General features: G+C 61.8%; 2 protein-coding genes across 4 annotated transcripts; one reads left to right on the top strand and one right to left on the bottom strand.

Moving 5' to 3' along the window:
* Positions 1-387: 387 nt before the first annotated feature.
* CLCN7 (chloride voltage-gated channel 7) lies at positions 388-17,558 on the top strand. The gene is made up of 25 exons (XM_071760566.1): positions 388-588; positions 4,985-5,056; positions 6,089-6,160; positions 6,402-6,467; positions 7,046-7,178; positions 7,478-7,587; positions 8,233-8,313; positions 8,555-8,617; positions 9,132-9,215; positions 9,351-9,444; positions 9,776-9,840; positions 10,222-10,338; positions 10,660-10,714; positions 11,221-11,281; positions 12,004-12,142; positions 12,399-12,492; positions 13,740-13,909; positions 14,207-14,258; positions 14,562-14,689; positions 14,859-14,944; positions 15,347-15,479; positions 15,569-15,628; positions 15,927-16,103; positions 16,186-16,266; positions 16,368-17,558. The coding sequence occupies exons 1-25, from the start codon at positions 463-465 to the stop codon at positions 16,452-16,454; spliced, it is 2,406 nt and encodes an 801-aa protein (XP_071616667.1). The 5' UTR covers positions 388-462; the 3' UTR covers positions 16,455-17,558.
* A 559-nt stretch (positions 17,559-18,117) lies between these two features.
* On the bottom strand, positions 18,118-22,275 carry PERCC1 (proline and glutamate rich with coiled coil 1). 3 transcript variants are annotated; one of them, XM_071760368.1, is made up of 4 exons: positions 22,159-22,275; positions 20,349-20,388; positions 20,123-20,242; positions 18,118-19,010 (listed from the first exon to the last, which is right to left on the bottom strand). In XM_071760368.1, the coding sequence occupies exons 3-4, from the start codon at positions 20,146-20,148 to the stop codon at positions 18,272-18,274; spliced, it is 765 nt and encodes a 254-aa protein (XP_071616469.1). In that variant the 5' UTR covers positions 20,149-20,242; positions 20,349-20,388; positions 22,159-22,275; the 3' UTR covers positions 18,118-18,271. The 3 variants fall into 3 exon arrangements, with proteins under 3 accessions (XP_071616469.1, XP_071616470.1, XP_071616471.1); XM_071760369.1 differs by lacking the exon at positions 22,159-22,275 and adding an exon at positions 21,463-21,828; XM_071760370.1 differs by lacking the exon at positions 20,349-20,388 and having other exon boundaries at positions 22,159-22,222.
* Between the last annotated feature and the right edge of the window lie 5 nt (positions 22,276-22,280).

Raw genomic sequence — 22,280 nt, 5'->3', positions numbered from 1 at the left:
CAGAGAAGGAGCCTCCTCGGTATCTGCCGCGGTTCGGTGTCCCGGAACCAGGCTGGGTCACACGCCGGTGCTTGCTGCCCGGCCCCGACCCCCGCCTGCCCCTGAATCAGCCCCGGGGGGGACAGTATGGAGAAGCCCGTCACCGGGGAGGGAGCCAGCGGGTACCCCGCATCCCCCGCACCCGGGCGGCCCCCGCACCGGGATGACTCCGGCAAAGCACACAAAACGCTCCCGCGGAGAGCTCCCGCCCCGGCTCTGGCAGCGGGACAGGACGGGGACCCCTTCCGTGGGGAGGGGGCGCGGGGGTGCTGCGGGACGGACTACAACTCCCATGGTGCCGCGGGGCGCCCCCCCGCCCCCTCCCCTCCGGCCGCCGTAGCGCTCACGTGAGAGCGGCGGCGCGGCGGTCACGTGACCCTCCGGTGAGGCGGGGGTCGGCGGAGGTGCGTGCCGCCGCCCCGCATGGCCAACGTCGCCAAGAAGGTGTCCTGGTCCGGCCGCGACCGCGACGACGACGACGAGCGGGCCGGCGAGACCACCCCGCTGCTCAACGGCACCGGCCCGGGGGCGGCGCCCGGACACCGGCAGGTGGGGACCGGCACTGGGGGGTGGGGGGAGAAGGATACCGAGCAACGGGAAGAGAGGGGAGAACCGGCACCGGGAGAGGTACCGGCGCACCCCGCCTCGGCACAGGCCTCCCTGCACCGGAGGGGGACCGGGGGTTGGGGTCGTGTCCGCTTAGCCGCGTCCGTCGCCCCCTGTCCGGGCAGGGCCGGAGGCCGGGGCTCTGCTCCCTGAGCAGTCCCGGGGGAGGTTTGGGTCCCTCCGGCCTCCCTCAAGCCGGGGGAAGCAGAACCTGTCCGGGCCTGGCAAGGGGAGGAGCCGGGCGGGTCACTCGTGGGGGCAAATCTGAGCGTGGGTCTGCCTGGCACCGCTCCCCGGGGGGCTCAGCGGGTCCCCGGGTCCCTGCTGGTGCCGGACGGGACCCGCGCTCTGAATTTCTCCCACAAACGTTGTGGTGTGGGAGACCCCGAGACCCCTCCCCTGCCGGTGCCACCTCCCGGACACCGGGTCGGGACATCCCGAGGGGTTCTGGCCCTGGCGTGGTGCTGGACTCGTGTGGTGCCGATGGAACCCAGCTGGCTGAGAGCAAAGCCAGGGTGGGACGTGTCAGAAAACACAGAGAGGCCACCTGCTTTGCTAATTAACTCCAGGTAATTAAGAGAAGAGAATCTCCTGGGCAGCGTCCCCGGAGGCTGCTGCTGGAGCAGCCTGCCTGGCAGCCTCTGCTCCCCATGGACCACGCTTGGTGCCTGGGCAAGGTTCGGGGTCTGGGGGGGATGTTGGGCCCCCTGGGAGCTCCTGTGCCAGCTGGGGGTGGGAGAGGAGGAGCTGCCCCCAGGTGACAGCCTCAAATTCCCTGTGAAGGGTTTGGTTGCTGAGGTTGGAGGAGGAGCAGTGCCTGGCTCTGGCAGGGACGTCTCACCGAGCGTGGTTCTGTGCCACCCTGCTCCTGGGCAAGTCAGAACAGTGGCTAATGAAAGGGAAAATCAGGATTTGTTAGGCTGGAAGTGCCAAGTGTGGTGCTGTGGGAGTAGGGCACGGGGGCTGGGAGAAGAATCCTGGGCTGCTGCAGCTGCCTGGATGAGAAAATCAAAGTAGAAGAGGACAGGAGCCTGGGTGTCTGCAGCTGGGGATGACTTCTGGTGGATTCCACAGGGTGTTAAGATGGGAACTAACCAGATCTCATGGCTGAGGGTCAGTTAGGGAAGGGTTTTCCTGGTGAATAAATTCCTGGGAGAAATGCCTGAGCCCCTCTACAGCAGGGTGGGGGAGACCCAGCCCTGCCAGTCTGATTTGTTGTCACCCTGTCCCTTGCCAGCACAGAGAGCTCAGGTCCAGCAGCTGCTGAGGCAAATGTGGCTTTTTCCTCAGCAAAGGAGGAGAGTGAGCACCTTGCAGACTCTGAGCCTGTGCCTGGGTTGTCACCAGGGTGCCAGGGGGACCTTTTGGTGTGGGGCAGCTGCTTCTCTCTCTCACTCAGTGAGTGCCTTGGGTACATCTCAGCATCACCCCCATCATGGGCTGCCCTGCCCCCACACTTTGTGTGGAGAATTTTAGTAAAAGCAGAAAATTTCCATCATTACTCATTTTTTCAAAACAGGACACTTCTCCTTTGCTACCCCTTGAGCATGTGCTCTGTGTTTGTGCTAAAATCCCCCGACTTTGGGATTGGTTTCATGCCTCTGCTCCAGAGGGTGCCTGGATCAGGAGCTGTGGTCAGGGGGCCACCAAAATGGGGACCTGGCTGTGGCTGCTGGGTGGCTCATCCTTTTTAACCCCTGTGTGTTTATTCTGCACCTCTAGATGTTGTTGGTCTTGTTTTCTTTAAGTAACAGGGTGCAGAATGCAACCATTTTCCATGGCAGTGCCAGAGGGCTGCTGTGCTTGCTAGTGGAGAATCTTGGTGGGGGAGAAAAGGAGAAAAAGAAAAGTCTGCTGGATGAGCCCTGATTCCTGGCTGCAGGGGGGACAGGTGGGAGAAAAGTCAGGGGGGCCAGGACAGTCTTGGTGTCTCCTGGGCTCCTGCAGGTGAGGGGCCAGGAGCTGCTGTGCCCTGGAGTGGCAGCAGGAGGCTGGAAGTAAAATCAGAGCCCAGTGGTGAGGAATCTTGATGCTTTTTTCCCATTATGTGCCTGGAGGTGAGGAGCCTGGTTCCCCTGGTGTGGTGTTCCAGGGGTGATGGCTGGGCCAGCTTGGAGCCCATGGCAGCTGTGGTTCTGTGTCAGAGGAGGGAGATTCCCAAAGCTCTGCAGCTTGTCCTCCCCCAGGCTCTGCTGTAGCTGGTGGCAGAGCTTCTCCTGCTGGTGACACAGCCTCAAACTGTCTTTCCCCCCAAGCAGGTACCCTCAGCAGAGCAGACTGGGGACAGGAGGGTAGATTTTCCCACTGACATAAAGTTGTTAAGCAGATTTGGTCCAGGTCAAGGCTTCAGACATCTCTTTGAGGAACCCAGAGTTGCTTTGCCACCCCACAGGGTGAGTGCCAGGTGCCAAAGCTGTGTGTGTGTGTCCCTCTGGGAGAGGCTCAGCTGCCCCCAGAGCCTGCCCTGGCACAGGAGAGCTGTTACCCCATCTGTGTCCTCTGGGGTTTGGCAGCAGCCTGTGCTGTTCTGTGGATGGGATCATACTAAGGTCACACCAACATCGTGTGTGCCCGGGACCAGCAGCTCCCTTGGTCAGAGTCTGAAATCCATCCAAAGGAGGGGTGGTGCTGCCCGTGTGCTTGGTGAATCTTCGAGCCCTGCACAAATAACTTTTTGTCCTGGCTGCCTGAATCACCCCTGTCCCTCTTGTAAAAGATTTGTGCTGATGGAAGTAGCTTTTTCCTGTCCTCCTGGCTTGTGATCCTCGTGCTGGGTGAGACGGGAGCTGGCTCAGCCTGTCTGGCTGCCTGAGGTCTGCTGGGCCTTAGGAGGAGGGGGGATGTCTGAAAAACATGCTGGCTGCTTGTCTGGTGAGGTTCAGCTCCAGGTCCAACTGCAGCTCCTTCCCCTTCTTCTGTGCTGGGGTTCTGCTGCTGCCTCATCCATGGGGAGCAGAGCTGCTGTGCCCTGGCTCCTTGCTCTGTAGGGAGGGATCTCACTGCTTCAGCCAGGTTTGGTCTTTCTGCAGCCCCCGATGGTGAGCAGAAGAATTCCCTGAAGGGCTGGTGCTGTCTGAGCCCAGGAGGGGACAGGAGACATGGCATGAGTGGCTGTTTCCACCTCCTGCTCTTGATCTTGCCCTGAATCTGTGGCATCTACCTGGAGCCTTAGACCCTGGTGCTTCCTGAAGCCTGGTGGAGGTGTTGGTCTCAGGGTTTCAGTGTCTGAAAACGTCTGCAAGGAGCACTCTGAGCTTCCTGTGGGCTGCTGGGGACAGAAAAACACTGAAGAAGAGACTTAGAGAAGCTGGGGAAAAACCTTCCTGCAGGTCAGGGAGTGAATGAGAACACGGAGCAGACAGAGAAATGGGAAAATAGGTCAGGCTGCAACACAAAGACATATTGTTCATCTGCAGTGTGTGCCTGGCCCCTGCCTGCTCTGGTCTGCACGTTCCAGATGGGATTGGTGGGGATTAAGGCAGCAGGGGCTCAATCTGGGATCTGATGGGTTGCAGGCAGGGAGCACTGGTGCTTCTGGTCCTGTTCTCCAGTCCCTTGGCCTGGCAGCTGGGAGGGGGTGATGCTCAGTACTGAGCAGTGGTGTTTGGGCTGTGCACCATGGGTGTACCATGTCCAGCCCTGTGCTTCACAGGCAGAGGGGTGACAGCAGCTTGCCTGCTCTGCCAGGACCCCACTAAATAGCACAACAGTCCCCAAACCCCTGGTGTTGTGCAATTGCACTGCCAGTAACAAGCCTGAGAGGTCACCAGCAAAAGGAGAAGCTGCTCCCCAGAGCGTGGTGCTGGGGCTGGCTGGGAGGGTCACCATGTCCCCAGGGGAGGGAGGTGCCTGCCTGCCTGCCTGCTGGCAGGGTGATGGCTGTGCCATGTGCCCATCTCCCTGCCCTGGAGCTGCTGGCAGAGCCAGAGTGTCCTCAGCCATCCCTGCTGAGTGTGTGACCTGCAGGGTGGCCCTGGAGGTGCCACTGCCTGCTTGGGGTCTGTCCCTCCCTGGCTCCAGGGGAGTGTGGGACAGGTTTGGGGGTGCTGGTGGCACGGCTGCTGTGCCAGGCTCCTCATCCTCACCCTCACAGACTCTCAGGGCTGCTGGTTGAGTCCTGCCTGGCACCTTCCCCCAGCAGCCTGGGGCACCGTGTCCAAACCCTGCTGCTCCCTGCAGGCTGGGGGTCTCCCCTCCTTTTTGTGCCCCCCGAGGGCAGGTGCTGCTCTTCAGAGCTTAGTGAGGGGGTGCAGAGCAGCAGTGCCCCCCGGCCTGCTCCCTCCCTCTGTGAGCTTGCAGTGCCCTCAGGACCTGACCCCCTTTTCCCTTCTCTCCCCAGCTCACCCCTTCCTCCCTCCTGCGCATCGGGCAGCTGAGCAATGTGGACCTCAACGAGGACATCCCTGAGCTGGTGAGTGCCATGGGAAGGGCCCCCCCTCCCTGCTTCCCCCAGTGCTCCCCCCATTTCACATCCTCCTTGTCTGGCCAGGGCTCCAGTGCTCCTGGGTTGGTGTGGCAGCTGCCCTGAGCTGGCCTGAGGAGCTCGCGGGCCCCTGCACTGCTCCCAGAGCAAATGCAGAAGCAAGTGGGGTGGGAAGGGATTTCTTTCCTGTTGCCTTGAGAGCTTCTTAAAGCTGCTTCTCTTGCCTGTTCCCCAGGCTGGTGCAAAGGCAGGGGAGGGGATGCCTCAGCCCAGGGGACAGAGGTGGGCAGAGGGAACTGCCTGTAAAAGCTCTCAGGTTTCAGGTTACTCACCCCCATGCATACCCAAAAAGCTTTTCTTCCCCAGATGTTCCTGGCCCAGCCATGGAGCTGTAGGAAAAGCAAACGAGAAGACAACTTTTGCTAAATATTTCTCATGGAATTCTTAAGTGGGAAGGAATATGTCTTCATCTGGCACCTTGGGCTGGCTTTGGCTGGGAGGGGTGTGGGGTTGTGCTGCCCCAGGGACCCCTCAGACATCCTCAGTAAATGCCCTGACTCAGAGCTGGGAACAGCTGGGGTGGTCAAAGGCATTTGGGAAACAGAATTTGGTTTCATCCCCAAAAGGTGGGACTGCTTGACAGAGCTCCTTGCTTTCAGCTGAAGGAATTTCCTGGCAAGGGGGAAGTGGAAGGCTGCCCTCTGCCAGAGCTGCTCAGGGGCAGCACAGGATCAAGGTGGCAGTGTGGCACCTGGCTGGGCAAACCCTGCATCTGCCCAGGGTCATGGGTGAGGGCACACACCTGGCAACCCTTCAGCTGCTCTAAATCCCATACATCCACTAAGAGGTGGAAAACCATCCTGAATCCCGGCCTGCCAGGGAGCTTGCACCAGGGCTTGGGGCTCTGCAGTCCTCCCTGCCTCTCCTGAGTGTGGGAAGCAGCATAAAACCACTGATTTGTGGCAGAGGGGAGGGCTGGACTGGGACCTGATTGTTCTCACCTGTTCTCACATCCCACAGGAGACAGAGCTCCCTCGGCAGCATCCCAATGAGATCCCCCACAATGAGAAGCTCCTGTCCCTCAAGTATGAGGTGAGCACCCACCTTCCCTTGTCTCAGCTCTGCCCTCTGGGATTCAGGAGCTGAGGTATGTGGAGCCCTGGTGGTTTCCCAGCTAGAGGGGTTTCTGTGGGGAAGGAGCAGGATCTGAGGGGAGGAAAAAAGATTCAGCGGTATGGAGGGGTAGGGAAGAGGGGCTAAGGGCAGCCCTCCCTGGCACTGGTGTCTCTTACCCTGTGCTGGGCACTAACAGTGTCTTCCTTTCCTGAACTAGAGCCTGGACTATGACAACAGTGAAAACCAGCTGTTCCTGGAGGAGGAGAGGAGGATAAACCACACGGTGAGTCTCACTGGGACCCGGTTGCCCACTGTCCCTGCTGCTGGGATGGCCCAGGGAAACCATTGCCCCCTGCCCACTTCTGGGGGGCTTGGGGGAGGTCGTGCAGTGCCTGAGCCAGGGGGTGTGTATGGGCACTGACCACTTGTGTGAGCCCTAAAACCTGAGGAGGAAGGAGCCAGGGTAGGATGGTTTGCACAGGAGCTACCCCAGGTGTGTGAAGTGGTGTTCAGGGGTGGCACGGGGCAGGTGTCTGAGCAAAGGGACTTCTGAGGCTCTGTGAAGCATCTGCCCCTGGAGGCTTTGGGTCTCAGACCTGCAGCAAGAAGCCCCACAGGAGAAGGCCTGACAGGAGACAGCCTGTCTGCTGGTAGGGATCCCCCAGAGGAACAAGGGGGCTGGCTTAAAGTCAGAAAATTGTGGGCAGGCTTTGCAGTCCAGCCTCAGCCTTCACTGCTTTGCTCTCCTCGGAGCTGCTCAAGCTTAGGGTTGTGTTGGGGAGGGGGCCAGGCGGGTTGGAGCTCCCCGGATGCTGGTGGGGATGCCAAGGGCAGGGTCTGATGGCTCTGAGTGTCCCCCAGGCTTTCCGGACAGTGGAAATCAAGCGCTGGGTCATCTGTGCCATGATCGGGATCCTCACCGGCCTCGTCGCCTGCTTCATCGACATCGTGGTGGAGAACCTGGCTGGGCTGAAGTACAGAGTGGTGAAGGACAGTATCCTGCCCAGAGCCATGGCCAGCTGGGAGCTATGGGATCTCCTGGGAACCAGGAGATGGGTGCAGGGGAGAGGGCAGAGGGCAGAGATCCTCCCTTGGGTTCGGCAGCACAAATCCTGCCCCCCAAGGTGCTCTGGCTGCTCTGTGGGGCTGAGCTGTGGCTGGGCACTGCCCTGAAGTGGAGGCTCCTGGGTCTGCTGTGCTGCTGCAACCCAAGAAGCGTTCCAGGGATGCTTTATTGCAGTGGGAGGGATGGGACCCAACCAGTGCCAGCTTCTCCTTGAGCTGCTTCCCCAGACATCGACAAGTTCACAGAGAAGGGGGGCCTCTCCTTCTCCTTGTTACTCTGGGCCACCCTGAATGCCAGCGTGGTGATGGTGGGCTCCCTGATCGTTGCTTTCATAGAGGTAAAAGTTTGGAAGTAGCCTGGGTAGTACCCCTGTGCCTCCTGCCCTGGTTCTTTATGTGGGGACAGTAGCATCACATCTCCAGGGAGCACCCAGCTTTGTGTGATGGCAGAAATGTTTCTCTGCCTGATTGGCTCTTGGTAGCCCCAGGTCCTTGGTGCTGGCTCCAGCTGTGCTGTGGAGTTTCTCCTGAGGTATCAGGCTGTCAGGACATGGTGGCCTTGTCTGGCAGCCTGGGGCAGGGGTGTGCTCCATCCGTGGCCCTGGCTCGGCCTCTCGGTGCCGGGTGTACGTGAGTGCTGGCAGGGAGCAGCTGCTGGGTGCCTCAGAGGACAAACTGGAGACTGGTTATGGCCAGGATGGGATGATGGCTCCCCACGGGCTGCTCTGAGTCAGCAGTGTCTTCCTGGGGGCTTTGCCCTTGCTCTCCCTGGCCACCAAGTGTGAGCCTTCTGCAGCCACACACCCGGACACCCCCGTGTTCTCCCAGAACCCAGCTGGCTCCTTCTCCCTGGTGTGAGGCAGCAGATGCCTCCCTTAAGCCCACCCCAGGGCCTGCACCCGAGGGTGCTGAGGGATGGGGGTGAGGTGGCCCGTGTGTCCCCATCCCGTTCGTGTCCCCAGCCTCTCACGCTCTCCCCGCAGCCCGTGGCAGCTGGCAGTGGCATTCCCCAGATCAAGTGCTATCTGAATGGTGTGAAGATCCCTCACGTTGTGCGCCTCAAGGTAGGGAGCAGGAAGGGGTGGGATGTGGGGTTGGGACCATCATTTTTTTGCTTGAGACAAGGAGAAAGTTGTCCAGCCCTGCTGCTGCATCCGAGGGCTGAGGTGTTCCTTGGGGTGACTGACTCCTGTCCCTGCAGCTGGATGCCATGCTCGTGTCCCTCCTGTCCCCTGTGGGATGGGATGGGATGTGACGGGATGGGATGGGATGTGACATGCTCTGCCTGTTGTCTCTCTTTTGCAGACCCTGGTGATCAAAGTCTGTGGGGTCATCCTCTCGGTGGTCGGTGGCCTGGCTGTTGGGAAGGTGATGTGCACACACTGCTCTCCAGCATGTCCCCAGCCTCTTGGTACCCTCTGCTGCCACTCCTGCCATAGCCTGTCCCCAGCTTTGTGTTGGCAAAGGGGTGCTGGTGGCCCTGCAGTGACTTCTCAGTTGTAGTCTCTGATGTGCCAGCCAGGGTGACTGTGGGGTGGCCCCTGGGGAGCCCCTGGGACACGGTGCCACCACCCAGCTGTCCCCTGTGTGGCACCATCTGGCAGTGGTTGTTGCTGCAGGTGTTAGATAGGGGGGGACCTGGGGACCCCATTGGGACATTTCTTGCTTGCTGGGGTCTCAAGCAGGGAAGGGAAGCTCCTGTTCCCTGGGCTGGTGGGAGGAGGGAGTGGCCACAGGAGCCACTTGTTGGAGTGAGGATTTAAGGAGGGTAAATGGCAAGGTCTGTGTTTCCCAGAGCTGCTTCAGGGAGCTGAATTCAGCCATCCCTGACTGTCCCTGGGGTTTTTCCTTCCCTGGTCTGATTCCACTGTTGTTCCCACAGGAAGGACCCATGATTCACTCTGGAGCAGTGATTGCTGCTGGGATCTCCCAGGGAAGATCCACATCTTTGAAGCGAGACTTCAAGGTGGGTGTTGGGGGCCGGGGGGCTGTGCTGCAGGTGGCCTCCTGTGCCCCAAACCTGGGGTCATGCTGGTGGCTTTGGGTCATACGTGGCAGGCCTGGTGTCTCCCCTAAACTCCCCCTCACTTTGGTGTTTCAGATCTTCGAGTACTTCCGCAGGGACACGGAGAAGAGGGACTTTGTCTCAGCTGGAGCTGCTGCTGGTGTCTCAGCTGCATTTGGTGCCCCTGTGGGTGAGTGTCCCAGCTCTCTGCCTGCACCCACATCTCCTCAGGAGGTTGCTTCCAGTTGCACAGAGGACACTGCCCTCCAGCAGTGCCTGGCCCTGCTCCAAGCTGTCCTGCCCCACCACTCAGGTCTTGGGAAGAGAGGAGGATGCCAAATGTTGCCTCCCTGGGGTGGAGGAGGGCAGTGGAGGTGCTTCACTGTGATCAGTCCATCTCTGAGGGGTGGGTGGGCTTGGCTGGGCCCTTTGCTGGAGCCTGTGAGGTCGGGGATGAATGTGGGTTTCTTGGCTGTTGCTGCAAGCTAAGGGTCCGTATCCCTTGTGTCTTGCACTTGCAGGGGGTGTCCTCTTCAGCTTGGAGGAAGGGGCTTCCTTCTGGAACCAGTTCCTGACATGGAGAATTGTGAGTGCTGGAAAGCAGGAGCAGTAATGCTGAGGCATTGCCTTTCCTGATGCCCCCCAGGCCTCCTGCCAGCCCAGCTCCCCTTCTGTTCCCTGCTGCCCAGGGGCTCAACTCAGACCTGGCTGAGCTCCCATCTTGCTGCCAGCCCCAAGCCAAGGGAGCTGCCTTGGGCTGTGCCCTAGGGCAGCAGAGAGCCAGGAGGAGCAGTGAGCCCTTGGTTGGTGTAAGCTGCTCAGGATGCTGCCCCAGGCCCCTTGTCCCCACCACTCCTTGGGTACCAAGCCCTGCCCAGGGCCCTCAGAGTGGTTGTTTGGGGCAGTGTGAGGGCCATGTGAGGGCTGGAGGTGCCTGGCAGTGACTTGGGGCTTCATCTCCTTCCAGTTCTTTGCCTCCATGATCTCTACCTTCACTCTGAACTCTGTCCTGAGTGTTTACCATGGCAATGCTTGGGATCTCTCCAGCCCTGGGCTCATCAACTTTGGCAGGTTTGATAACGAGGTATGGCACCAATATTCCCCATGCAGGGCTCTTTCTGGGGGTTAAAAGCAGCTTGGGGGCATCAGTCCATCTTAAAACATCCCCCAGGGCAGAGGCAGGCTCTGCCCAAGCAGGAGAGGGGGGGGGTCTGCCTGGGTTCCAGCTCCACCAACCCCAGTAGAAGGCACCTCTGCAGCCCCTGCTGGGTCTGGGGTGTCCAGGGAGGATGCTGGGGTAGCTCTGTGAGGCACTGGCTGGCACAGGCTTGTGCTGTTCCAGCAGTGATCAGCTGAGGGTCTGCAGATGGATGAGAAGATCTGAAACTTTCTTTCTTGCTTGCAGAAAATGGGATACACGATCCAGGAAATTCCAATCTTCATCTTTATGGGAGTGGTTGGTAAGAGAGTGCTGCTCTTTCAATTTGTTCTGTCTGAATTATTTCCTCTGTTCTCTGTCTGGCTTTAAAAAGCTAAAAAGGATCCAGTTTCCTGGGGAGAAAGGGAAATCCATTAAACTCTGGAGCAGAAGCTGTGTGTGGGGCTGACATGGAGAAAGCTCCTGGCCCAGCTCTCTCCCTGGGAGCCAAAGGGGGACCCTTTAACCCCTGCACTGCCAAGCTGTTAGGGGGATCAGTTCATCCTGGTCGTGCCTAGCCCCTTGCTCTCAAACAAGCTGTCCTGGTCCCCATGGGCTTGGCCTGTTCCTCACTTGCCCAGTGCCAGCCCTGTGACACCAGCCAGCCCCTGGCCACCCTGCTGCTTGTGCCAGGCTCCTCTTGGCACCAGGGCCTGGCTGCCTCTGCAGGGACAGCATCTGCATGTCCCCAGGCTGATGGTGACACCAGATGAGTTGGTGACATCTCCTGGGCAGGACCTGCATGCTGAGCTGTTCCTCTCTTGGCAGGTGGGATCCTGGGGGCCCTGTTCAATGCCCTCAATTATTGGTTAACCATGTTCCGGATCAGGTAAGGGCCGTGGGTGGCTGAGGTGATGGCTGTGGCTTGGCTGGCACCCTCTGTGCTCCCTCAGAGCAGTGTCCCCAGCCAGGGCAGGGCTGTAACCTCACACACAGAGTGAGCAGCAGCAGCCCCAGGGAGCTGGGAGGCAAAGCTGCCCCGTGGCTCAGTGCTGGCAGCTGAGACCATGACCTGCAGCCTCCCACCATTGCTCTGGCCCTGAGAATGTTTCCTCAGTGACCCCAGGGCTCCAGGAGCTGCCAGCACTCTGCAGAGCTGCCTGTTGGGTGCTCTGAGAGTAATGAGAGAATGGAGGGAGTAATGAGAGAGCTGCTGATGCCATCCCCCCCTAGTCTGGCACAGCCAGGACTTGTCACCAGCTTCCCAAACCCCAGGAGCAGCCTCGTGGGCTCAGGATGGGGTGACCTGAGGCAGCGGAGTGGTGAGGGGTCTGCAGAAACTCCCAGGGCACCTGGCTTGGCTCTGCCCTGTGCCCTCTGCCAGATCACCCCCAGATCACACAGCCTGGGACCTGTGTCCTGCCCCACGCAGCTGGAGCTGGGGGGAGCAAAGCTGCTTTTGCACCTTCCCCAGGTCCCCACCACGGCTTTGCCAGCACAGGACAGCCTGGCAGGGTCTGGGGAGGCAGCCAGCCTGTCCCTGTGCCCACCCGGGCTGGGGTGATCCTGCCTGCACCCCTGGGTGCCACCCTCCCTCTGCTCCCTTCACAGGTACATCCACAGGCCCTGCCTCCAGGTGGTGGAGGCCATGCTGGTGGCAGCAGTGACTGCCACCGTGGGCTTTGTCATGATTTACTGCTCCAGAGACTGCCAGCCCATCCAGGGGAGCACGGTGGCCTATCCCCTGCAGGTAGGAGATGCTGGAGGATGCCTCCAGGGGAGAGGAGGCACCCTGAGCCTGGGCAGAGGCAGGAGCTGAGCAGGGAGAGGAGGCTCTGCTGGGTTTTGTGGCTCTGGACTTTAGAGTCAATGCCCTCTGCAGGTGTGGTGTTGGTGTGGCTGCTGCCCAGAGCTGCCTCCTGCCTGGCACACATCTCCCTGAGCCCTCCCCACTGCCAGGCACCTCACTTCTGCCACCTCTAACTATTCCTTTTCTTCCCCCTCAGCTTTTCTGTGCTGATGGAGAGTACAACTCCATGGCCACTGCCTTCTTCAACACACCTGAGAAAAGTGTTGTCAGCCTCTTCCATGACCCCCCAGGTCTGTGCACCCCGGGAGCAGAACAGGGTTGGGCTCCCAGGAGGTGGCTGAGCCCTTCCTGCCCACTCGTGGGGGGACAAGGCAGGGGGGGATGCAGCAAAGTGCTCTGCCTCTTCCTTTCCCATGGTGGTGGAAGGGGGGGTGGGTGCTGTGCCTGCTGGCACCTAGGAGCTCAGCCAAAGGGCTGGTAACTTGGGAGCCTGTGGATGAGGACCTGGATTTGTCCATCCATGTGTGCAAACTGTGCTTCTGAGCTGCGTGGGAGCCTGCCTGGCCCTCACTGCCAGTCTGGAGTCCATCCTGAAAATGTCCCTGCCTGTTTTGTTAATTAACAGGGCCTCTTGCCCCAGAATGACTTTAACTTCTGGGCAAGTTGTGGAGGTGGATCCTGGGGTTTGGTTTTGCTTGAGAAATGCAAACTGGTTCTCAGGTTCCAGCTTCCATTTCCCTTGGACTCAGCATAATGTGCCCTCTGCCTGCTGAGTTTTGTGCTCTGTGTGCAGGGAGCAGACACCTCTGAATTTCTACACCTCAGCCCAGAGGGTGCAGCTTGGCCACCTGCAGTCAGATGATGCTGTGCTGTGTCCCAGGGCTGTCCCTGCAGTGCTGCCTCCTCCCTGGCTCAGGGCTTGGGTCCATTGACCTCTCTGTGATGGAGAGGTTGCAAAGTTCTTGGTTAAACCAGACTGAGATGCTCAACAACCCTAAAATAGCAGCAGGCTGAGTCCTGGGGACAGCAGGGTCCCACTGTGATGGCACAGCCCACGCTGTGGGGCAGCTGGGCACTGCCTGGAGCAGCTGTGGGAGCTGCAGGACAGGAGGGGGTTTCCAAGACCTACTCTGCTGATCCTGAAACTGGCAGTAGGACCTCTGCCAGCTCACCAGCACTCTGTGCTCCCATGCTGGTGGTCCCTTGGGGCTTTGAAGTTCATCAGACTGCCTGGTGGGAGGCTGGGAGGGGATGGGTCACCACGGGACATGAGATGGAGGAAAGGTCTGTGCTGCATTGGGTGGAACAGGAGGGCATGGGGTGGCACTGGCTGACTGGCAGGGCCTTGAGGTGGCAGAAACAACCTAAAAGGATGGTTTGAAAGGCTCCTGCTGCCAGGGTGGAAGATGTGAGAGGAGCCTTGGCTGCTGGGAGTGTGCTGTGTGGCTGCTGCTGTCCTCTTGTGGCCACAGCCCATCACAGTGTCCTCTGGGCTGTGGGACCAGCACTTAGGCTTCTCTCTCTCTCTGCACCTCAGGTTCCTACAACCCCATGACTCTGGGCATGTTCACACTGATGTATTTCTTCTTGGCTTGCTGGACCTATGGCCTCACGGTGTCTGCAGGGGTCTTCATCCCCTCCCTGCTGATCGGGGCTGCCTGGGGGAGGCTTTTTGGCATCTCCCTGTCCTACCTGACCAATGCCTCGGTGAGTCCTTGCTGAGGAGGGGTGCTGGGCAGGGAGCCAAAGCACCCGGTCCTCCTCCCTTGCCCCTGGGCAGGCAGCAGGCATGGAGCCTGGCACAGGGGTCTGGAAAGGTGTGGAGAGGGCTGGCTCTTCACTTTGGTGCCTTCCTGAGCTGGGTCTGGGCTTTCCCATGTCCTGATGGAACCCTCCAGGGCTGTGCAGGCACCCTCAGAGGGGAAGAGGGGTTCAGGGGTCAGGGTCACTCCCTGGATGCCATGAACCCAGCAGCTGCCTCAACACCTTCTCTCCTGTGCTCAGATCTGGGCTGATCCTGGGAAGTACGCCCTGATGGGAGCTGCTGCACAGCTGGGTGAGTTCCCCCTCCTGCTCCTCTCGGGGTGAAGGTGGGGTAGGAAAATGCAGTCCATGCTTCCCTGGCCCAATTTCTTCCCCAGTTGAAGCCCAGCCTGGCTCTCAGGCTTCCCCCTGGCCCTGCCAGGCTTGGGCAGTGCTGGGGGGGGGGTCAGCAAGAGCTGGGCTGTCCCAGGGCACCCCTGCCAGGGTGGACAGTCCTGGGTTGCCCTGACAGAGACTCAGGGTGGGGTCTCAGGTGCTTTGCTGTCCCCTCCCTCTCCATGTTTCCCTGCCCCCCCTAAACCCCCCAACCTCCCAGGTGGGATAGTGCGGATGACTCTGAGTCTCACGGTCATCATGATGGAGGCAACAGGCAACGTCACCTATGGCTTTCCCATCATGCTGGTGCTGATGACAGCCAAGATTGTGGGAGACTACTTTGTGGAGGTGAGGGCTGGCGTGCTCACTGGGAGCAGGCAGGAGGCTGTGGGTTGGGGTTGAAGGTGCTTGGGGAGCCAGAACGAGCGTGTGCTCCCTCTCGGGTGGGAGCTGCTGCCTGGCTGCACCCCTTGGCAATCTCCCCAGGCTTCCCCTGAAGGCTTGGCTGTTGTTGCAGGGTCTCTACGACATGCACATCCAGCTGCAGAGTGTGCCCTTCCTGCACTGGGAGGCCCCAGTGACATCCCACTCCCTCACAGCCAGGTAGGGGGGCTGGGGAGCTCAACTTTGGGGGTGGCAGCTTGGGGACCACACTGCTGGGCTGAGCTGGAAATAGAGGTGATGATGGGATTCATTCCCAGTGCCACCTGCCCAGCCCCTTCCCTGTCAGGAAAGCCCCTGTGTTTGGACAAGGGCCTGGAGGGATGGCTTTAAACTGGAAGAGTGGAGAGTGATATGAGGTCTTAAGAAGAAATTCTTTGCTGTGAGGGTGCTGAGCCCCTGGTCCAGGTTGCCCAGGAAAGTTGTGGCTGCCCCATCCCTGGCAGTGTTTAAGGCCAGGATGGATGGGGTTTGGAGCAACCCGGGCTGGTGGTGAGTGGGTTGGAAATAAATGATGTTTAAGGTCCTTCCCAAGCCATTCTGTGATTCCATGGCTGCCCCCAGGGAGGTCATGAGCACTCCTGTCACCTGCCTGCGGAGGATCGAGCGAGTGGGCACAGTTGTGGACATCCTCAGTGACACCTCCTCCAACCACAACGGCTTCCCGGTGGTGGAGAGCAACCCTGATGCCACACAGGTGGGCTGGATGCAGCTGGGGGTCTGCCGTGGTGCGGGGCCCTGGCCCTTGTCCCCCAGCCCCATCTCACGTGTGTGGTTGTGTCGCAGGTGGCAGGGCTGCGGGGCCTGATCCTGCGTTCCCAGCTCATCGTCCTGCTGAAGCACAAGGTGGGTGATGCTGCGTGGAAGCAGGCTGGGCTGTGTCAGAGCCCCTGTCCCACAGTGCTGCCTGCCTTGCTCAGGAGGAGCTGGCAGATTGTCCCTGTCACCTCCCTCAGCTCAGCTGGGGAGACCTGGGGGCTGTCGTGCCGTGCTGGGGCTACCCCAGCATCATCCTCACGACCCCCAGGTGAACAGGAAACAGACCGGTCCCTCTGTCCCATGCTCCTGCCCTCTCCCTGCCCCGGTGCCTTGCTCTGCCCCTCAGCACTGTGGGACAGTCCCCCGTGGCCTCTCTCCTCTCCAGGTTTTTGTGGAAAGGGCCAACCTTAGCCTGGTGCAGCGGCGGCTGAAGCTGAAGGATTTCCGGGACGCGTATCCCCGCTTCCCCCCCATCCAGTCCATCCACGTCTCCCAGGACGAGCGCGAGTGCATGATTGACCTCAGCGAGTTCATGAACCCCTCGCCCTACACCGTGCCTCAGGTACCACCCCCCTGTACCCCCGGAGCACGGGTGGGTGATGGGTCTGGCCAGAGATGCCCACCCGGTCCCCTCTGCCTGGCAGGAGGCGTCTCTGCCGCGGGTGTTCAAGCTTTTCCGAGCCCTGGGGCTGCGGCACTTGGTGGTCGTGGACAATCGCAACGAGGTGAGTGTCTGCTCCCTGCCTGCAGCCAGCCCGGGCTCCTGGGGGTTGGGGACAGGCTGCCCTCGTCCCCAGGCTCTGCACCCCTGTCCCCTTCCCCGCAGGTGGTGGGCATGGTCACCCGCAAGGACCTCGCCAGGTACCGGCTGGGGAAGGAAGGTCTGGAGGAGCTCTCCCTGGCACAGACGTGACGTGGGGCAGCTCTGCCCAGTAGAGACATGCTCCGGCCTCTGGGAGCTGGGGACCCTTTTTGTGGGAGGTGGAGGAGGACTGGGCCAGCCTGTGCAGGCATCGTGGTGCCTGGAGCACCAGCACGGCCATGCTGCCCCAGCTCTCCTGCCCATCGCTGCCTTCCCACATCTCCCTCCCCTCCTCACCCCTTCCTCTGCTTCCCCGGGGAATCAAAACACACCCTTGGCTCTATTAGCTGCTGGCGTTGGCTCTCTCTGTGAAGGCTGGAGTGTGCCTCAGTGGGCTGAGCTGGGCACAGCCCCTCTGCTGTGGTACATGGCCTCCATCACCTCACCCACCCAGCCTGGGCTTATCCAGGACCTAGCCCTGCCCCAACCCCTGCTGCACGGCCTGTGGGGTGAGCAGAGGGGACATTGTGGGGCTCCCTCCTGCTCCCAGGGCCCCGTTCCCTCTGCCCCGTGCTCCTCCTGGCTGGATTGGGCCGAGCTCTGGGTCAGGCTCTTGCCTCTTTGCCCCTTGGGCCAGAGGAGGGGCCCAGGCCCTGCTCGGCTGTGCAATAAAAGGGCTCCCCTGGTTCAGCAGCTGCTGCCTCTTCCTCTTTTTTGGCTCTCTTGGCTGCTCTGACCCTAATTCACAACTGGGAAGACACTCCTGGGGTTCAGGGCAAGGAGGGGAGAGCTGCCTGCTCTGGGGCAGTGTGGGTCCTGCAGCCCATGTCCCTGGTACATGCCCCTCTGGTACTCCTGCCCTCCTCCTACCATTGTTGCTGCCTCTCCTCCCATGCTGGGCTCCACTCCCTGGGTGTTTCTGCACTTGCTGCAGCTTGTTCTGACCCTTTCCAGCAGCCTGGGCCCTGCCAGGCCCCCCAAAACCCACCCCCAGCCCTGGATCTGGCCAGGGGGAGGGAGCTGAGCCTGCACTCCCGTGGGTGATGGGGAGGGCTGCAGCCCTGGCATCTCTCCCATCTCCCACCATCCTTGCTCCTCACCCCTGCCCTGCCTCGGGGCTGCCCCCTCCTCACTTGGGCAGCTTGGGCTATCTGGTGCCTGGAGGGCTTTCGACTGTGGGATACTGTGCTCAAATAAAGCCTGTTTGTACTTTTACTGTGATGCTGCCCGTTTCTTGCTTCCCTTCTTCCCTCAGTGCTGTTGCCCAGGCTCAGCACCAGGGCTGGGCTGGGAGGGCACAAGCTGAGGGGGCTATAAGAGAGGGAGACCAAGGCTCCCCCACCTTCCTCAGCCCCCGGCGGGACCCGAGTGCTCAGGGTGAGGGGCAGCTGTCCCTCCTCTGCTGCTTTTCCCTTTCAAGGCCAACAAAGAGCCCGGGCCGGGCAGGGAATGCCTCCATCGGGCCCTGGTAACTGCGGAGAGGTCTGGGGGAGCCTGGTCCGGCTGCGGGGCAGGGCTTGGGTGGTGCCGTAGGTCAGCCCGGTTCTCCGTGGGGGCCTGGGAGGCGGTGGGTGCCGGCAGCCGGGCGCGTTGTGAGGCCCCAGGGCGCCCTTTGCCCCGGCAGAGCCGCGATAAGGGGATGGGATCCAGCGGCGGGGGCTGCGGGGCCGCGGCGGGCTGCCGGCTCCTGCCCGCACCGCGCTTCCCGCGGGGACGAGCCGAGGCGCCCCTCGGTCACGCGTGGTGGGGTGGCAAAGGACACCAGAGGCGCCGGTGCCTGGCGGGGAGTCATTTATTCACTCGTCCCATCAGCACCGGCTCCGACCCGGCGGCTCCAGGTGCCGTGGCGCTGGCACCGGTGCCGCTGGGGTTTATCATTAACCGGGCGGCACGTGGCGAGGCTGGGGGCCCCCGGGGCCACCGTGGGGTCACAGCCCAGGGAAGGGCTCAGCCTCCAGCCCCGAGCGACCCGGCTCGGGCGGCGGCTCCCGCCCGGTGCCCGGCAGCTCCAGCCCCGGCTCCACCGTCCAGTGTGCCAGGAGGTCGCTGAAGTCGGGGGTGCCGGCGTGGAGGAGCCCGCTGGGGCCGGGCCCCGGCTCCCTCCAGAAGGAGGGCGGCAGCTTCCTGCAGTGCATGGGGGTGATGTGCCCGTATTTCCTCTCCAGCCGCTGCGTTTTGCCGCCGGCCGCCCGGGGTGGCAGACACCGGTGCACGCCGTACTCGAAGAGCTCGGCCAGCGGTCCCAGCCGGGCCCCGGGGCTGCCCGGCGGTACCGGGACCTCGGGCTGGGCCTGGGCGCGCTGGGGAGAGCCGCAGTCCTCGGGCACGGTGCGGCTGGTGCTGGGCTCCTCCCGGCCCCGCCGCCCGAAGTAGCGCTGGATGTCACAGCTGATGAGCTCCGAAAACTTGAGGAGCTGCAGGGTGGTCTCGGGGGTGCTGGGCACAGCCAGCTCCGGGCCCGCGCTCTCCTCCAACGTTTCCTCCTCCTCTTCTTCCTCTTCTTCGTCCTCTTCCTCCTCCTCAGGGAGGTCGGGGAAGTCGGGCTCGGGGCGTGCGGGCAGCAGGAGGCTGTGCGGGAAGGATGAGGGCATCCGCAGCTCGGGCAGGGGTCGGATGACACCCGCGGCCATGTCAGCACGCAGGGGCACTACGGGCCCCGCCGTCACCCTGTGGGCAGGGACAGCTGGGTGAGGGTGGCAGCACCCCAGCACCTGCTGAGACACTTGGCCCCGAGGTGGCAGGGGGACAGTGTCACATCGTGCCGTGGACATGGTGAGGCTGCAGGGCACGGGGACCTCCCCCAGAAGCCGTGGGTTGTGGGGTGGTGGGGATGTCCCCACCAAGACATGGAACATGGGGCAAGCAGGGCAAAAGCCTTGAGCCATGGGACAGCAGGGACATCCCCACTGAGCCCTGGGACCTTGGTCATCCTGACAAGCCCTGGGACATGGAGCAGTGGTGACATCCTCGCTGAACCTTGTGACATCAGGCAACAGGGATGTCCCCACCGAGTCATGGCACCTGGGGCAGCAGGGATGTTCCCACTGATCTGTGGGACGTGGGGCAGCAGGGCATTCCTCACCAGGTCGTGGGAGTGGGACAGTGGGGATGTCCCCCTGAGCCATGAGGCACTGGGGATGTCCCTCAGAACTGGGGGGCAGCAGGATGCTCCCTCTCACCCCGGGGCTGCACATGGAGGTGAACGGGGCTGATCCTCTGCCACCCTGGGCTGAGCTGTCCCTGTCACCCTGGACACCGGGTCCTTGGGTTGCTCAGGCCCACGCCCTGCCTGTGCAGTGTCCCCACAGGTTTCCTCGTGGTGTGGCAGACCCAGCTACCATCCTGCACCATCCTGCTGGGCTCTGGTTGTGGCTGGGTTGTTCTGAGACGGGTGAGACCCCTCTGTAGCTCATGCTACCTGTGCCCCGGGGTCCCCACCCCTGCCTTGCCGTGAGGCATTCCCAGCCACGTGCCTGGCATTGCCATCACCCCAGCCCGGCCCTGAGAGGGTCTTGGGGCAGGTGACAAACACCGGGGGACGAATGCACCTCCTGCCACGGAGCTGAGCCCCGCACCCAGCCCGAGACAGCACCATTTCCATCTCTGGAGTCACCACCCGTTCCTCTTTGTGCCGTGCCCACCGTGGGACCCCCAATCCTGCCTCCACGCTGCCCGAGGGCTCAGCCTCCCAGGGCTGGGAGCCTCCCAGCCTGTCCCACCGGATCCTCACCTGGAGAAACCCCTGGGTGCAGGAGGGCAGCATCTCCCTCGGCACTCACCTCGGGGCGGCCGCCCGGCCATGCATAGGCTCCCGCGCTGCTCCCCCTCGCCGTCCCTCCACCTGGGCCTGAAGTATTTATAGCAGGGCAGCGAGCTGCTGGCTGGCAAATATTTGGTGGCTGTATTGTAATAGTAGACTCGGTAAACAGAGCCGGGGTTTGCTTTAGCACCCGGCAACGGGAGAGCGGCGCGGGGAGGGACGTGGGGACGGAAGGCAGAGCTCACCTTAATGGTTCACTAGCCAGGGGATTTTCGAGTGTTGTTCCTGTAAATTCACCTATTAAATCGGCAGCCCCAGCTGCCAAACTGCCCGCGCACTTGTGCCGAGGGCTCTTATCTCCCCGCTGATTGGAGGTGAAATCAAGCTTTATCAAATAGGTGTAAAATTAAATTTCATGCTATTTTGACTCCTGGAGTAGGGATCTTGTGAAGAACATTCTGTGTATCGAGCGATGCCTCTGCAAACAGGCACTGCCAGCCTGGCTGCAGCGGGTGGAGGCTCTCCGTGGGGCCCAGACCCCACATCCCCGTGGGGTTTGGGACCTTTTGAGGTGTCAGGACACAGCCCCAGCGGCGTGGCTGGTGGGAGAGGTGCTCTGGGGTGCTGTGCTCCCCTGGGTGGGGTCTGGGTGTTTGGGGACAGTGGCTTTTGCAGGCAGAGAGACAGGGACATGCTGTGTGAGGAGCAGCTCCATGGTGGGGAGAGCACCCAGGATGTCAGTGTTGCACTGTGGATGGAGAGCTGGGGTGCCTGTGTCTCAGCTATGGCCCTGTGGCTGTGCTGGCCCACACTCTGTGAGCAAGGACAGTGACAATTGTGAGCAGCTTCTGTCCCCAGGTGGCTGTGGCCATAGGTGCCACCCGTGTCCTGGCCCCAGAGGAGCCATCTGGGGCAGCACAGAGCATGTCTGGGGGCATGGACACGGGCTGCTGGGCCACTCAGGGTGGCTGGGGACACACAGGGTGGCCAGGGACACAGCATGGCCAGGGGACATGGGACAGCCTGCCCGTGGCAGCTGGAGGGTGTGGGATGGTGAGTGACTAACACAGTGACTGACTCCATCACCACCTGTGCTGGGGACACTCAGAGGGTGGCACATGGGCTATGGGGACAACCAGAGCCCCCTGTCCTGAGCTGTCCTGTTCCCCTGCTGTTGTGGTGACCACAGCTCCTACTCTGCTCCCTCTAACCCCCCCTGCACCTTCTCCTGAGCTCTGAGGAGGGGGGGTCAGTGGACCAGGGGGTCCCCAGCCCCTGTCACTGACAGGAGAGTGTCACCCACCCACCCCACCCCCTGGGCACCCTGCAGCGCTGCCAGTCCCCTCTCCAAACACTCACACTGGCAACGCCGGGGTGGGAGCAGCAGCCGGGGCAGCAGCCGCTGTCCTGCCCGGGCAGGGCTGGGCAAACACGGCGGGTGGGAGCTGATAAGGAGGCACAGGCACCCTGGGGCTGCTCCTGGCACCCTGGGGCTGCTCCTGGCACCAGCAGCCACTGCCCGGCACGGCTCTGCTTGGCATGGCCCAGCACGGATGGGAGGGTTTGGTACTGCCTGGCATGACCCAGCGTGGTTTGGTACTGCTTGGCATGGCTCGGTGTGGGCTGGCACAGCTCGGCACAGCTCGGCACGATGTGTCATTGAGTCACAGGCTCGTTTGAGTTGGAAAACACCTGAAAGATCATCGAGTCCAACCCAGCAGTGCCACCCCCACCCCATCTCCCTCATCCCCACATCTCCAGGGCTCTGATGGGGACTCCAGCCCTGCCCTGGGCAGCCTGGGCCAGGCCCTGACAACCCTTTCCAGGCAGAAATTGTTCCTGAACATCCAACCTCCCCCTGGCTCAGCCCCAGCCCGGTGTCTCTCCCTCTATCACTTGTTGCTTGGGAGAGGAGACCGAACCCCGCCCCGCCAGCCCGGACCCCTCCCCGCCCATTCCGGTTCCCGTTCCCGTTCCCATTCCCGTTCCCGTTCCCGTTCCCGTTCCCGTTCCCGCCCCCGCCCCCGCCCCCGCCCCGCCCCGCCCCGGTACTACCGCTCCCGCCATGCCCCTCGGTTCCGGGCGGGGCCGTTTCCGCCCAGCGCTGCCCGCGCCTTCCCATCGCCGCCGCTGAGGCCGGAGCCGCTGCCGCCGCCCAGGCCCAGGCCCAGCCCGGA

This window comes from Heliangelus exortis, chromosome 17 (assembly GCF_036169615.1).
Source record: "Heliangelus exortis chromosome 17, bHelExo1.hap1, whole genome shotgun sequence".
In the NCBI taxonomy this organism is placed as follows: domain Eukaryota; kingdom Metazoa; phylum Chordata; class Aves; order Apodiformes; family Trochilidae; genus Heliangelus; species Heliangelus exortis.
The sequence above is the reverse complement of the archived record's forward strand: the minus strand, read 5'-3'. Positions and strand labels throughout refer to the sequence as shown.

Bases quoted from the DNA above. Each gene is read 5' to 3' on its own strand.
- CLCN7 (XM_071760566.1), top strand. From the start codon at position 463: ATGGCCAACGTCGCCAAGAAGGTGTCCTGGTCCGGCCGCGACCGCGAC. The intron at 6,468-7,045 runs GTGAGTCTCACT...AGTGTCCCCCAG, and splicing joins AGAGGAGGATAAACCACACG to GCTTTCCGGACAGTGGAAAT. The intron at 15,480-15,568 runs GTGGGCTGGATG...GTTGTGTCGCAG, and splicing joins GCAACCCTGATGCCACACAG to GTGGCAGGGCTGCGGGGCCT.
- PERCC1 (XM_071760368.1), bottom strand. From the start codon at position 20,148: ATGCATGGCCGGGCGGCCGCCCCGAG. The intron at 19,011-20,122 runs GTGAGTGCCGAG...CCCTGCCCACAG, and splicing joins GGCCGGGCGGCCGCCCCGAG to GGTGACGGCGGGGCCCGTAG.